The sequence below is a fragment of the Macrosteles quadrilineatus genome, unplaced genomic scaffold, assembly GCF_028750875.1.
Source record: "Macrosteles quadrilineatus isolate MER2022 unplaced genomic scaffold, UCM_ALF_1.0 Scaffold_1__1_contigs__length_201487025, whole genome shotgun sequence".
In the NCBI taxonomy this organism is placed as follows: domain Eukaryota; kingdom Metazoa; phylum Arthropoda; class Insecta; order Hemiptera; family Cicadellidae; genus Macrosteles; species Macrosteles quadrilineatus.
Genome location: NW_026542594.1, coordinates 175,157,738 through 175,173,748, shown reverse-complemented (window position 1 = coordinate 175,173,748; position 16,011 = coordinate 175,157,738). Strand labels below are relative to the sequence as shown.

Genomic DNA, 16,011 nt, shown 5'->3' with positions numbered 1-16,011 from the left:
TTGTTGAGATTAGTGTTTATTTAACGGAGCAGTAGCTCAAAGCGGTGTTTTGTGCAGACAAACCAGACGATGCTTGTTTGGGATCAGCCATAAAGTCAGTAAAATAAGAGAATTTTGTTTATATTTTGAGCCCATCAGAATTGCAACATTTTAAGTAGGTTAGTTCGCTGCTTCATTTTAGCTCTCAGTGTTGCTAAGTAGTCATTGGATACTAATTTGTGGAATAGCCTCTAGCTTGTTAAATTAAGCAAAATAAAGGTTTAATGGCCCAATGCTTCTGTAAAATGAAGCACACTTTGTAGTTAGTGTGAATCTGTTACATACTCAATATGAGCACTTCATCATAATTTGATGTTTTTGGACCTATTAATATACACAAATTGTGTATGAAACAGCTGTCAAACGAACTACAACGGATCATTTTACATTGTGTAAAACCTTGATTTTGTATACTACTTATCTTTAAATTTCCGAATGCGTTAGTTACAGAGTAAAACGTCAAAAAGGCGTAACAAACGCAAGGGCCGCATGAACCATCTGTTGTCGTCAGACAGCAACGAGTGGGCCAACCTGACGCCCAAGTCCCTCTTTCAACAGATCAGGGGCGAGCTGAAGGCGTACTACGACTGGGACTTGCCCACCGACACAATGGACACCACCTTGGAACACTTCTCTCTTCAGAAGATATCATTACTCAGGTACTTACATATATGTCCCTCAGTTTTGACCATGTTACATATTAAATAAAAGATGTGTAAAATAAAATAGGTGTATTCTGAAATGAATCCTAAATAACAATGATTGTAAACAAAAACAAAGTTAACTTATTAAACATAACATATGGTATTTTACTAAACATGCAGTATGTTAGAAAAGACACATCAATTTTCCCCCTTTAAAGTCTTGACCGCAGCATTTGATCTACATGTCGTCTGCATGTTACTCCGTTCTCCAGTTCAACGTTGTAATGTAGATTTCCATCTCTTGATGTAACTTTTCCGAAACTCCATTTTCTCTGACCCTTGTAGTAGTTTCTCACTTGAACACGGTCTCCCACCTTAAATATGCGTGTTATACCTTTAGGTTTGTCTTTTGAGTCCTCGATTCTAGAAGGTATCATAACACTGAGGTATGTTCTTACTCGTCTGTTGAACATGAGATAGTATGCCGAGTTTCCTGTTGAGTTTGGTACTTGACGGAGTTGAATTAACGCCTTGTGAATTTTACTGTCAAGTGTACCAGGTTCATCTAATATCGACTTCAACATCTTCTTCACTGTTTGTACAAAGCGTTCAGCTTGTCCATTAGATGATGGGTGGAACGGAGCAGTCGTTTTGTGTCGAGTTCCACATGACTTAAGAAACTCTTGAAAAGTAAGAGAAGTGAAACTTCGTCCATTGTCTGAAATTAGGAGGCTTGGAAGACCAAAAGTACTAAAAAGTTTCTTCAACTCCTTAATAGTCCAATCGGTAGTTGCTGTTTTTGTAGGTATTACCTCTACCCATTTGGAGAAGGCATCAACAACAATTAAAAATTGTTGTCCATTTGTTGGGCCCATGAAATCTATATGTATTCTCTCCCATGGCTGAGTTGCTGGTTCCCAAGGATGATTGATCTCTTTCGTTGGAGAATTTTGTTTCTCCCGACAAGGCTTGCAAACAGCAATCATGTTTTCAATGTCTTTATCCATTCCTCTCCAAAAGCAGTAACTTCTGGCCAAAGCTTTGGTTTTTACTATACCAATGTGCCCGTAGTGTAGTTCATTGAGAATTCTTTTCTTGAGGGAATTTGGGATGACTACTTTCCACCCTTTGAAGAGGCATCCTTCTGAAATCCCAATGGCTCTAGTGATTGACCCTCCTCAAGAGCCTCCACAATTTGTTTTAGATATGTGTCCTTCATAGTTTCTTCGGCCAGTTCTTTGGGATTGATGGTTATGGTGTTCAATTGGTTTGTTTGAAAATGTCCAAACTGGTCAATACTTGTAAATTTTGAATCTTCCACAGGAAATCTTGAGAGGAAATCTGCATTTCCATGATCACCAGTTCTCTTGAATTCAATTGTGTAGTTAAATCCTGATAAAAAATGGGAGTAGTTGAATAGTCGCGTAGCTGACATTGATAGTAGGCTCTTGTCGGGATTGAAGATTGACACTAATGGTTTATGGTCCGTGATGAGTGTAAAATGACGCCCGTAGCAATAAGAAAAAAATTTCTTCAACCCCCAGTATATACCTGTGGCTTCTTTATCGATTTAGCTGTAATGTTTTTCAGCATTGGTCAATGATCTTGAAGCAAAAGCTATAGGCTTTTCACTTCCATCTGGGAAACGATGTGATATCACTGCTCCAAGTCCCACAGGTGAAGCGTCAGTTGCAAGGATCAATGGCAGGTCTGGGTTAAAGTGACAAAGGACTGTGTCACTTGTTATTCTTTTCTTGATGTTTTGGAAACCTTCTTCACACTTACTGTCCCATATGAATGACTGCCCCTTTTTTAGAAGTCTATGTAAAGGATTTAAAACAGTGGACAAGTTCTTTACAAACCGGTTGTAGTAATTAACAAGCCCTAGGAAAGATCGGAGTTCTTGTATGTTTTGAGGCCTTCGTGCATTTGTAATTGCTGTGATTTTATCCTTACTTTTGTGGATTCCAGTGGCGTCAATAATATGTCCTAGGTATTCAATTTTCTTTTGAAAAAATTTGCACTTGTCACGGTTCAACTTCAAATTTTGACTCCTTAAACGCTCAAACACTTGCTTTAGTCTTTCTAGTAGTTCTTTTGATGACGTTCCTTGAATTATTATATCGTCGAAGAAGCACTGAACACCTTGAAGGTCTTGAAGGATTCCGTCCATCACCTTTTGCCAAACCCCTGGAGCAACTTTTACACCAAACATCAGTCTGTTAACTGTGTATTGTCCTTTATGAGTGCTCAAAGTTTGAATTTCTGCACTCTCAGCATCCATTTCCAAGTGGAGATAAGCGTTACTTAAATCCAAAGTATAGAACAACTGTCCTCCATTCATTTGAGCAAAAATATCTTCGATCCGAGGTATTGGATGATGTTCTTCTTTGATTTGTTTATTTACTGTATGTAACCTTGTAATCAGCGCATATTCGTATGTTACCATTAGGCTTCACTACAGGTACAATTGGAGTACCCCAATCGGACTTGTCCGTTTTGGAAATGATTCCAGCTTCTTCCAGACGATTCAACTCGAGTTCTACTTTTTCAGTTAGTGCATATGGGACTGGACGAGCTTTCACAAAAATAGGTCTTGCCCCTTCAACAAGCTGTAAGTGTGCTTTTTTGTGAGGTATGAGTCCTACTCCTGGTTCAAATAATTCTTTGAATTCATCCAAAAGATCTTCGAGTGCAGTAGATGTAGTATTGCTTCTAACTGTTTTAAGTTCTGCCCAATCCAGTTTGACCTCTCTAATCCATTCTCTTCCGAAAATTGCATCAAAATGTTGGTTCACTATGTAGAGTTTACCAACAAACACCTGATCATTGTAAGTGCATTCTACAAAGACGACACCCCGGGGTTTGATTATTTCGCCTGAGTATGTCCTTAGTTCTATGTTTGTGTGGAAAATCTTTTTATTTATGTTGAGACTTTTGAAGGTAGAGTATGGTAGAATACTTATTGCTGCTCCAGTATCTAACTCCATCCGCACAGGTTTACCTTCAATAAGTATCTCGACCATAAACTTGTCATTACCGGCATTCTGGTTGTGTATCTTAAAAACTTCTTGTTTCTCTTCCTTATAATAGTCTGTAGTATTGTCAGTTTCAGTACAATGAATTTCTGTTTGTTTTGTGCCCAAACATACGCTAGCAATATGCCCTTGTTTGTTGCATTTCTTACATATTTCTCCGATAAATTTACACTGATGTGCCCTGTGTCTAGGTGATCCACAACGATAGCATTTACCTTTGAGGCGTTCAAATGGAGACATTAACTTTTTGTTCCAAGTAGTAGAAAAATGGGGTGGTTTTGTTTCTGTAGGCCTACCTGCTATCTTGTTGATTTTCTCATTTGAATGAATGTTTTCTTCTACTATATGGCTTTCGTTCTTTGCCATTTCCATGATGGAGGCAAGTTTCACTACATCTTGAAACGATGAAGCAGATCTTTCTTGTAGTAATTTTGTTCTTATGTCTGAATTGCTAATACCTCTTATAAACTGCATGCGTAGTAATGTGTTTGCAATTGATTTCCCACAATTATTACAGTTGAAGTCGCAGTCTGAAGATAACTTTTGAAGCTCAACGGAATATATTTTTACGGTTTCTTCAGATTCTTGTGTTCTTGTCATAAATTTGTGTTGTAAGGCCCAAGTACTAGGTTTAGGGTCAACATAATCCGCCAAAAGACTTACTAATTCAGCATATGTTTTATCCAAAGGACTTTCAGGAGCGCACAAATCATACAGCTTCTGATGTAAATGTGGCGTTAAGGCATGTAGCATTGTATACACTTTATCCTTTGGTTCCAATTCTTGGCTATGTAGATATAGAAATATCTCAAATCGACGAATGAAGTTCTTGAATGATCCATTTTCCTGATATGGTGTGAAAATCATTGAGGAAGTAGTGGATCGACGTTGTGGAGAAGACAAATTTGATGTACTAGGCACAATATTTTGAATGTTCACTTGTAGTTCTGCAAGCTGTCCCATACGTTTTTGTAACTCATCCATTACCTTGTAATATTTGTCCTCCATTTCTACTCTGTAATCTATTTCTTTCTCAATTTCAACTTCTTCAGTTTTCTCTTCTATTAATTGTTGTACAGAATTAAATCTTTCCCAATAATCTTCAATTGTTGTTATCCTGGTTTTGATTACTTCTTTTGACATGTTTTGTAGGTTTGCTAGCCATCTTTCAGCCTTAGACAACTGACCCTTCACTACTACTCTAATCTTCTTTAAATCAGTCAAAATTTCAGTGTTACTTAGGTCACTCATATTAGAAAATAAATTGTAAAAAATATAATGTAAAAAAAATTAAAAACTGGTTTTCCTCGTCGCCAAACTGTTACATATTAAATAAAAGATGTGTAAAATAAAATAGGTGTATTCTGAAATGAATCCTAAATAACAATGATTGTAAACAAAAACAAAGTTAACTTATTAAACATAACATATGGTATTTTACTAAACATGCAGTATGTTAGAAAAGACACATCAGACCACAAACTGTTTTTATGTTGCTCAGATTCTCTAGCGTAATTTAATTTAAAAATCAATATCCAATCCAAACCGTTTCAGTTCACCCTCATTATACAAATTAAAAACAGAGATGCTTGATTCACTGCACATAATTATCAAAAAAGAGGACTAGACTTTGGTCAGACCTAACCATACTTGACTTTGACAAACCCCCCCTCGACCCTCAAAATGTCTTCTGTCTTTGATTACGATGGCTTTGGTTGTCGCCAAAACTATCTCATTCATAGTAAAGGATTTGGTTTAAATAATTAAGACTTACAAACAATCTTTCCCCCAACCAGTTTGTGCCCTTTTAATTTAGACTGATAACAACCACACCTACCACCTAGTCACTTGCCATATAGGCGTATCCCATAAGTATGGTAGATTCCATCCTACCTACAACATTTGTAGTAGTGTTCTCCATTTTCTTTCTTTTCATTATGTAATATTAATTGGGATGAATACGCCTATTTCACTTTATCCCCTTCCACTCCATTCATTTCCAAGTCACTCCATCTTATATTCCTAAACATTATCTTCACTCGTTATTGTGTCGTTCTATTAATGTGTCTTCTAAATCCCTCTTCGCCTCATTTTTCCATCTCCTTCCTTGGCTCTTATTCTATGTCCTGTCACTCTCTTTAAAAAGAGAGTTCTGTACCATTCAGGTTATCAGGAACTGCTACCTTTACCGACACCTGACTAAATTTGGCAAAATTATGTTTGTCAATACAGTAAAATCTTGTTACGCCATACCTTGTGGTGAGACTGCAGTTAGATCATAAAAATGGTCCAATGAGAGTTAATTATGCGCAGTATTACAAAATTTGTACAAATTATAGTTGATTAAAACAGCTGTTACAATTGGATCTGAACTATTTTCACACAATATACTTTTGTATTCATTTTAGATTGCTGTTTTACTGGCAACACATTTCTCTTTCTTCTTTACTCATTCCAGTTTTGTTTTCAGATCATTTTGCCTTAAGACTGGTATCCAGATCCTACTTAGAGAATATTCATTCGATGCCAAAAACAGACTGACCTTCTTCGAAGAAGATATCATCAACATCTTCCCTGTTGTAAAACATATCAATCCCAGAGTAAGTCTGAGTTAATGCTTTTGCTACATAATATAAAATAAAGACGTCAGCATTAAATATGTCAGTACTTCAGCAGGTTAAGTATTGTAATATTTGAATATTTTTGGTTGTTAATCAAATACTAGGTGAGTTGGTGGCTCAGTTGGTATCATGGTATACCTTAAAAACAAGCCAGAATTATCTCGGTTTGTGTGTCCCGCTACCACATAAAAATTATCATAATTCATTCTTGTACAGTACCGCCTCTCCACTTGCTTGCCAGATGGAACAGGGGTTGTAAAACTCTTAAAAATTCACTATTGAGTATAGTAGTAAGGCATGTGCAGTGAACTTTACAAATCCATATATTTTAAATAAATATACAAGTGCCTTTATTTAGCTTCTGTTCCTCTGATACATTAGGTTTTCTCAACTCTTGTCTAGCCAACTAGACTAACATTTTACTAAACAATTTCATCTTGTTATTTGAATGACAAAAAATACTTTCCTTAGCTATGCTGTAACTAAATTTAAGCTCTAGTGTAGCCCAATGTTTACTGTGGGTAAAAAATTAAAGATAATTTTTCTTCCGACTTCTGGAGTTGGGGAGTAAATCCTACTACCACAGTGTCTTGCACTAGATAATCTTATATTGGATATGTAGTCAATCGCTCAATCGCATAATGTAGTGAGGCTCACAAATAAATGGTACTCTTTGTGCCATGCAATACGTTAACGTCCCTTAATTGTACTCGGTAGAAAGCAGAACAGCTACTAAACAAAAAGGAACATTGTTTTTTTTTAATTTAAAAATTACCAGATTACTCAGTTTGGATTTTATGTATCGAACTCATGTCTTCTTAAGTGGTTCTGCTCTCAGTCTTGATAAGCAGGATGTTTGTTGCCAGGCAAGTGATGCGTTCAACTTCTACACGACAGGACAGAGCAAGATACAGCAGGGTTACCTCAAGGAGGGTTACGAACTGATCAGTGAGGCCCTCAACCTGCTCAACAATGTCTACGGAGCAATGCATCCGGAGATCGCACAGGTATCTAGTCTCAACTATGTGCTATTGAAATTTATTATTAGCTTACCAGAGAAGAAGTACAGGTAGGCCATACACCACACGGTATTTCGTTCCCTGGGAGACTTTGTTAAGTGTAGTGAAAGAGAATCCCTTCAATTCAAATCAAAGAAGTGTTCAGTTAAGTAAGTTTGAGTTGAGCATGTTATCCTGCCGTAATATCTGAAGTATAGTGTTAATATGTTTTATCTGCTTCTTAAATTATATGAAATTAAAATTTTTAGATCTAGGGGTAGTTAGTATGTACAAGCTTATCCCCATTATTTGAGGACTTTTCTTGAATATAAATCTAAAATTATATGATTCTATGAATTATATGAAGTGATATGAATTCTCTTTTGACTAGGCACAAATTAATTGTACAATAATCGCCAAATAATCTTTTGAACAACGATTCTCAAGATTCAGAATATAAACCAGGTTGAAAAATCATTGTTTAAAAACAAGTTAAAACTAAAAATTAACACTATTGCGATGGTTATTGCAGTGCCTGAGGATGTTGGCAAGACTGAACTACATCATGGGGGACCATGCGGAGGCTATGGCCTACCAGCAGAAAGCCGTCCTAATGTCAGAACGAGTCAACGGCATCGACCACCCCTACACCATCACTGAATACACCCACCTGGCTCTATACTGCTTTGCCAACAGTCAGATCAGCACTGCGCTCAAGCTGTTGTACCGAGCTCGCTACCTCGCGCTGCTGGTGTGTGGCGAGAACCACCCCGAGATAGCTCTGCTTGATGTAAGTTAACATCTGTATTGATCAGGTTGAAATCACAGAGAAGTAAGACAGCGGAAACATTCAATGGTACACTAAAGTGGTGTCTAGCGCTAGTGCTGGTATCTAGGGCAAAGACTCCTTTTGCACTCATGTACTACGCTCATGGTGAAACCCTGTACGATAGGAATTTCCGTACAGTGCTCACAGTTCGGACTCTTCCTTGCTCGTCAGAAGTATATTTTTGCCCTAACATACCATACCAGAGCTGGTGTGTGGCGAGAACCACCCCGAAATAGCTCTGCTTGATGTAAGTTACCATCTGTATTGGTTAGGTTGAAATCACAGAAGTAAGACAGAGGAAACATTCAATGGTACACTAAAGTGGTGTCTAGTGCAAGTGCTGGGTATCAAGGGCAAAGACTCCTCTCGCCCTCATATACTACAAATGGTGAAACCCTGTGCGATAGGAATTTCCGTACTGTGCTCACCGTTCAGGCTTTTCCTTGTTCGTCACAAGTATATTTTCACCCTAACATACCATACCAGAGCTGAAAGCGCACGGTCCCATAACCCATAAGCGTGTATTCTCTGTATATTTTTTCTCTGTGTTAAAACTGAGTGTTTTGAAATAGATTTTTGAGTTTAACACTTTATGGTTGCGTAAAATTAACAGTTGTTAAACTTTAAAAATGTTCCATCAAATGGAAAAAAACCGCCTTGGCTGGTGTACAGCTGTGATAAGAAGGTACTTGATTGAATGATTTCTCTGTACCAGAAGGATCTCTAGGAGCTCCTTGATTTCCCATTGATTTTAGTTTGTGGCCTTTATGACTTTTACCTTTTGGGGTTAAAGAGTAATGTTTATGTGCTACTCGTTGGAACTACCTGAATTAGAAATAGGGGATTGATCAGCAAAATTATTCTAGAGAATTTTGTTAACATTTGGGAAAATCTTGTGTTCCTGATTTGTGTTCTGTGCGGTGATTACAATACTTTTAGGCTTTTAGACAAAACTTAAATATAGTTTTTTTAATGTTTTGTAGCAATTGTTTAATGTGAACTGCATTATAAAAGCTTCAATACCCCAATACGAAACCCTTCATATATTTGAAGTCTTCGATTAATTTTTCCTCAAGTTATCTAATTATTCCAATTAGATGTATTGAAACAAGATCTATCAATTTTGTTGATTTGCAGAGCAACATCAGTTTGATCCTTCACGCCGTGGGAGAGTACGAACTCTCTCTGAGATTCCTTGAGAAGGCGTTGGCACTCAACATCAAGTTCTATGGCACCAAGTCACTCAAGGTGGCGGTGAGCTACCATCTGGTGGCTCGGACACAGAGCTGCATGGGAGACTTCCGCTCGGCGCTCAACAACGAGAAGGAGACGTACGCCATCTACAAGCAACAGGTGGGTCTTGTAGCTTGGTAGGCTCTGTTTCGAATTTTCTGCTCAATAGTCTTTTGGTGCCATGATTCTCAAACTTGGTGTCAGTATGTCAATTGGTTTCTCAGTCAGTTTTGATTATGTTGATTCATATTTGCTTGATCAAATGATTCTTGCAGCATAGCTATGTTGGTGCAACAACACCACTGACTGTATATCGCAGATAGATTAGTTAATGTACCACACATCAAGAAAGGAATGAGTGAGAAATATGGCAAAACATCAATAACATTAGAATACCATGGTTTAGCTGAAAATTGTTTCATTTATGCTGGGTTTTATCTGCCGAATGTTAGAGTCTTTGGAAGTAGTAAGTTTGAAAGTATTTTGCACAGTTAGTTTGTCTTGTTAGCTGAACGTGATGATGTTGGTATTGTTGAGAATTGATTTTACAATGATCTATGTTTAATTTATAAATAAATATATACTTTCCAACACTTCTAGACTATATCTGTTTGTTGTAAAAGTTTTGTTAGGGGGAAGAGGGATAAAGTTTAACTAGGTTGCATTAAAAACAAAATTAAGTTGAGATCCTTAGGGATACACAACATAAGGTAACACAATGTAACCATTTTATGTGTAGAAAGTTCTAGAGCTATATTTTTGTTGAGCTAGCAAAATGTTTATCTCTTCCACTTTCCCACAAAAAAAAAAAACAAACTCTTGAATTAGCATAAGGCTTTGAGTTTTCATTACATTGTTTTCTGGTTCATACTCATTTTTCTTTTCAGTATAGTATGTTAATGACAGTTATTAATTTTACTTTAACTAAACATTACAAATCCTACTTTGCACAGTAGTGGAATTAAACCTTCCTCAAAACATGTCCGTACAACAAGTTCCAACTGATGACACTAACCTTTCTGTCTGGCAGCTTGGAGAAGACCATGAAAAGACAAAAGAGTCGTCAGACTGTCTAAGACACTTGACACATCAAGCAGTCGTGCTTCAGAAGAAGATGAATGAGATCTACACAGGCAAGCCAGGAGTGGGACTGCCTCCCATACAGATACAGCCTCCTAGCATGGGCAGTGTCCTGGACATGCTCAATGTCATCAACGGAATACTCTTTGTACAGATAAGGTGAGCCAATGGAACAAAAATACTACTTCCTCTTTCTCTTATGGTGATTTTATACCTAGGAAAGTACTTGGAACCTCGATTGCATATGCTTCTTCCTAACCTGTATGTAGACAATAGATGAGACAGTATTCTTTATTTAAATATTTATCGAGAACCTCACAGCGTCATAGGACAGGTGATATGTTGATTGCAAATTTAAAGTCATGTTCGGGTGAATTCTTTTTGGCGTAGAAGGGTTTTCTGGCTGCCCTTTAAAGTGGTTGAATTATGCAGTTGTTTAGGTTTGTTCTGGAAGTTGTGTGTTATTCATCAGCTCGTATCACTCTCATGTCTTTGAATTTGTCACCTTTCCACCTCTTTAGGAGTCCTTCAACTATCCAGGTTTTCCTTTCATATTTGTTTTATTGCATCAACATATCTCCTACTTGTTACCTGTCCAGTTCATTCTCAAACCTCCGCTTTGCTTTGACAACCACGTATGCTGCTTGAAACAGATACCTTAGTTCATTGTGTGCATGTTACTCCCATTTTCCAACTTCTTTTCCTAAGATTTTTCACTGTATTATATTTTAAAATTTTATTTGCGATTAATATACATGTTAACTAGTACAACATTAAAAGAATATATTAACTTTCCATTTTGTGGAGAAAATTCAATATTAAAGAGCTGTGAATTGTTTCAGCCAACAAGACATTGAAAATTTCAAAGCAGAAATTGAAAAGCGCCAAGCCAAAGAAGAAGAAGACAAGGAGAAGGAGAATAGCCCGGTGAATGACACCTTACCCTCGATTACCGCTTCCCAAGTGTTGCCTGAGAGTTGAAGCAAAACCTCCGCCCGTAGATAATCGTAGTGACACTTGAACTATTTTTGTACAGTTTTGAACAGACTGTCTGGTCAAGGTGTTCGATACTTAGGTGTTTGGTTGAATGAAACTTTGTCATAAGCAACAGAAAAGTCTGAAAGATTCTGCCGAGCAATAATCATTGTTTGCACTAAATTGTTACTTATTTGTTTTACAATTCTACCGTTATTGTTGTTGAAATTATTTGAAGTTATTTATATTATCACGTAAATACTATTATTGTTACTAATTATTGTTGGAATCTGTTCATTATTATTTTTTATACTTTTAACAAGCATGTTGTGTGTTAAAGTCAATAATGAGTATACATCATCTTGTAAAGAATTTTGTGTGAGTTGAAGACATAAACGTTTCCAAGCACAAAAATGTAATATCTAGAAACAGCTAAAATTAAACAATATGCCTAGTAGAGTTACATGATTTTTCAAATCATATTTATTTTGTCAATTGTATTTGTGATTTACTGATTTGTTATGTTAGTTTTCTAAATACAGAATATTGTTTACCGTTACATAAAACAATGTGTTCCTCATAAACAATTCATAGTGATTAGGTTGTTCCCTCCCTATGTGGTTCTTATCTTATTATACACTCAATATCATAGAGCATAGCTTAATGAATTTAAATACAATACTCAATGCAAAGCATTATTTTGTAAACTGATTTTATGTCGTAACCATCTTCAAGTATGATTGTTTACATATTATATCTCCAGCTGTTAGTTTTACCAGCTTAGCCTATACTTTTTGTTTTACCGAGTTTTCATTGTTCTACTAGTCTATTGTAATCTGTTCACCCTTACTAGTTATAATTGTTTATTTTTGCAATCGTTTCACTAGTGACAATTTTGATTGTATCGTAAAGTGTTTGTTATACGAATGTTAAGACGATTGAAATGATTTATTTTGAATTATTGTTATTGTTTCTAGAAAATCAAAAGTGAAATCGTCGGCTCAGGTTGAAATATTCAGCCGTTATTGAATCAAAATATGGTGTGTAAGATCGAATACAGTCGTGGTTTTACGTCAACCAATTCAGTCTGTGATGTACCATATTTGTAACCTGTACAATATTTTGCCTGATAATACTGTTTAAGTCGGTGTTGAATTTTTATGCAGAGCATGCGTATTTTGTAGGTTATTTGGCTCGGTTGTTAGTTTATTGCATGTTTTTGTCATTAAAATGTTCGATTTCACCTAGCCAAGATTTGGAGGGGATGTTGCTTCACTACCTATTAGTAAGTAAGAGGCATGGTGCTTTGTCCAAAGAGTTACATTTAGTACAGTTAGATTTCTGTTTACAAACAGCTTTATATCCAAATGTCCCCTCCAGTTCTCAGGCTAAGGTTTCATCTTGAAAACATTTTTGTTAACCATATTCATTAAGGGAGGGTGAAGTTAGATTCATAATGTATTCATAAGTATCACAGTGATCAGTAGGGTTATAATATTTTCTTTATATTTTGTCCCTACCTACGTTTCAAGCAACCTCGTTGGTTAGATAAACAAAAATAATTGATCCCTATTTTACTATAGAGTGCTTGGTAAGTTATTTTTTTTAGTTATTAGGTAAATAATAAAAAAAAACATGATTAAATTATTAATTTAATAGAATAAGTCTAAAATTCTAGAGAACTGACTAATTTGCCAGTAACGAAATGTCAAAATGACAGGATTTGTGAACATTGATTCGTTTTACTGGAACATGTTAGAGTTAAGTCTGCTGATCCCCTCTAATTGGAGATTTGTGGCCAATTGACAAATTGGTAATTGTTGAACTTGGCATCACCTATTAATTTCTGTAGTTTTTTCTTTTGAATACCTATGTGAATTGGGTAAGGGCTAACAAGGAAATTACTCTGATTAATTTATTTGAAATCTTAAATACAAATCTCAACATTTATGTCTCATTTTGACTTTGATTTTTTGTCAACACATTATGATGTTGTCGTTTAAAATACCATTGTCTATTTTAAATAACTATTTTCAAAAACATTAGCTAAATTAAATTACTTTAAGTCAACCCCCCTCCTAAAACGTTTTAAAAACTGTTTAATTGTTAATTTGAATAAAATAACTATATGAGTTAATTTGAAATCAAAGTTGGATCTTCATTTTTTTTTTCATTAACCACTGAAAAATTATTTTCTTCTAATAAAAGTGATATATTTTTGGTATCAGTATTAGCAGCACCATTTTATTTTCAATTGTTATAAAATAATCTTTTTATGATACTTATTTTCCTCATTTGTATGGTTTACAATAATGTAAAACGTGACAGTTTACAAGTATTACGGTTCCATTGACATAGTAACCCTCCCTGTTAACTTTAGTTCTTAATTTTGTATTGTTTTCTATGTAGTTTAGCATAGCTTAGTGATCTCGTAGGGTATTTAGTGAAGTAGAGTCGATTTGGCATAAGTTGCATGATCGTTGCATTTGGTACGGACATCAATTTGTACTATCGTTGCTCTGGTTTTTTTACAAAATAGTACCGCTGTTTTAATGCAATAGTGAGTTTTTGGTAGTTTTCTACAGTTTCATTGTAAATTTGCTTAGGCTCATTTAAATATTGATCGAATCACTTAGTTAACCTTTATTCACAATTTGTTGAATGCTACCCAAACAATTACCATTTAATACAAATTTAACCAAAGTCATCTAGAGAACTTTGACTTCATCAAAATTATATTTTCAAGAGGAGGATTAGCGTGTTCTTTCTAAAACTTGTTGTGTATGAATAAGTCTAAATAATTTTATTTTGCTAGTCACACCCAAAATACAACATATTTTCTGCTATAAAATGTTATAGATTTAAATACTGTTAGAATGATTATTCCTATTCCTAAAATGCATTGAATTAATGTATGTTGAACTCTAGGATATTCGACAAGTGGCTTTTGATAACGTGAAACATCTAAGTGGTTATGACCTGCTTAGGATTTGCTAAGTAACTGCTCGATCTGTCCTCTATAAATAAAACTAAGTACTGTTTGTTGAATGGGTGTAAATGTTAAAATTTACGATTGATATTGTCAATAAAAACATTTTTTTAGTGATGTTAATAAAGTCACATTACTGAGATATAGCTAACTACTTGGAAAAATGTGATTTGTTTGTTTAATTGTATATGCTATAACAACGATAAGTTTTGAAAATTGTGGAGGAAAAGTTCTTTTAAGACATCAAAAGGCAAAATCATTATTTTTAATGTTGGAGTTTACCAAATCGACCTTTGTTATCCATCCAAAAATGAGTAAATCGGACAGTCAAATTGCTTGAATTAAAGGTGTAAAAAATGGGAGAAGAATAAGTTAACAGATTTACTTAACCTGTCTCATAAACATATTTCATTCCAAAAATTTGTTTAATACTCTGATTATAGAACTGTAAAATCATTTTGTAAATAAATGCTTGTTTTTCCCAGCAGGTTTATTTGTCTTGAAATTTAAAATGCCTTTATAGAACAACTGGAACACTGTTCCATAATAAGATTTCTACATTAAAAACTTCCTCCACGAGCCAGCAAAAATAGCCAGCATTTTTCCATGAATAATTCCCTTGATTAAAGCAAGAAAGCTTTCCCTAAATATAACTCATATGATAAAGCATAGCAGCCACCCATGAACAAATTGCGTTAAAGCATATGAGCCTTCCATGAACAATTTCTCCAAGAACAAGCAAAGAGCTTTCCCTATACAATTATTTCAAAAATGAGCATTACAGTTTAACATGACTGATACCTCCAAGAGCAAGCATGTAAGCTTCCATGAACGATTCATCCAATAAAATATGACAGCTCCATGAACGACTCCAAGAGACAGAAACTTCCACCTCCAAGACTGAAGGTTGATTGGTCAACAGGATCTTATCCACATTGTTAGCTACGCACTGATTGTCAAATAAATTGGTTGTGTTTTAACTGACTTATTTATATACCTTGTGTTTGTCATGTGAGTGGAAAACTAAATAAAATTATCCCCGATGCAAACCTGCAGACTGAGGTAATTTCCATTATTCTGCTTGAATTTGTAAGTAAAAGTTTCCTTAAAAACATGTCAGATTTTATACCCTGTTTAATTTATACAGAGGTTTGCTGCTAATAGGAAGAAAAAGTGAGGTTTATCAGTAAAATATTAGTGGTACAGTATGAAATAAATATTTTTTCTAAATTTGATATATATATTTAAGTAAACACATTTTAGAGGTAATGAAAATTGTTTTTTTTATGATTTAAAGGTAAAAATTGAAAATAAAATATAAAAAAAAATCACAACGTTACAATTCATTGTTGTAGCATCAAACTTAAAGTAATTATTTATATGTTATGTGTTAAATGTGTTTGTCGCGTAATGAAAACAAAGCTATTCTAGCCAAATTAATGTATATTCCTGTAATGAAGTGATTGACAATGGCAGCTCTTTAAAACGTCTAACACTTCGACGAATGTTACTATTATGACTTGTCAAAACTTCTAACACTTCGACGAATGTTACTATTTGAAACT

The 16,011-nt window shown here is 35.1% G+C and overlaps 1 protein-coding gene across 2 annotated transcripts in view; it reads left to right on the top strand.

Moving 5' to 3' along the window:
* The window catches only part of LOC128990246 (clustered mitochondria protein homolog), a 49,591-nt gene extending 34,165 nt beyond the window's left edge, over window positions 1-15,426 (top strand). For both annotated transcript variants that reach the window (XM_054412567.1, XM_054412557.1), the window contains exons 18-24: window positions 484-698; window positions 6,192-6,321; window positions 7,209-7,349; window positions 7,873-8,130; window positions 9,307-9,522; window positions 10,433-10,641; window positions 11,325-15,426. In XM_054412567.1, coding sequence (XP_054268542.1) covers window positions 484-698; window positions 6,192-6,321; window positions 7,209-7,349; window positions 7,873-8,130; window positions 9,307-9,522; window positions 10,433-10,641; window positions 11,325-11,463 — 1,308 coding nt within the window. In that variant the 3' untranslated portion in view covers window positions 11,464-15,426. The remainder of the gene's footprint in view (window positions 1-483; window positions 699-6,191; window positions 6,322-7,208; window positions 7,350-7,872; window positions 8,131-9,306; window positions 9,523-10,432; window positions 10,642-11,324) is intronic.
* Window positions 15,427-16,011: the final 585 nt, after the last annotated feature.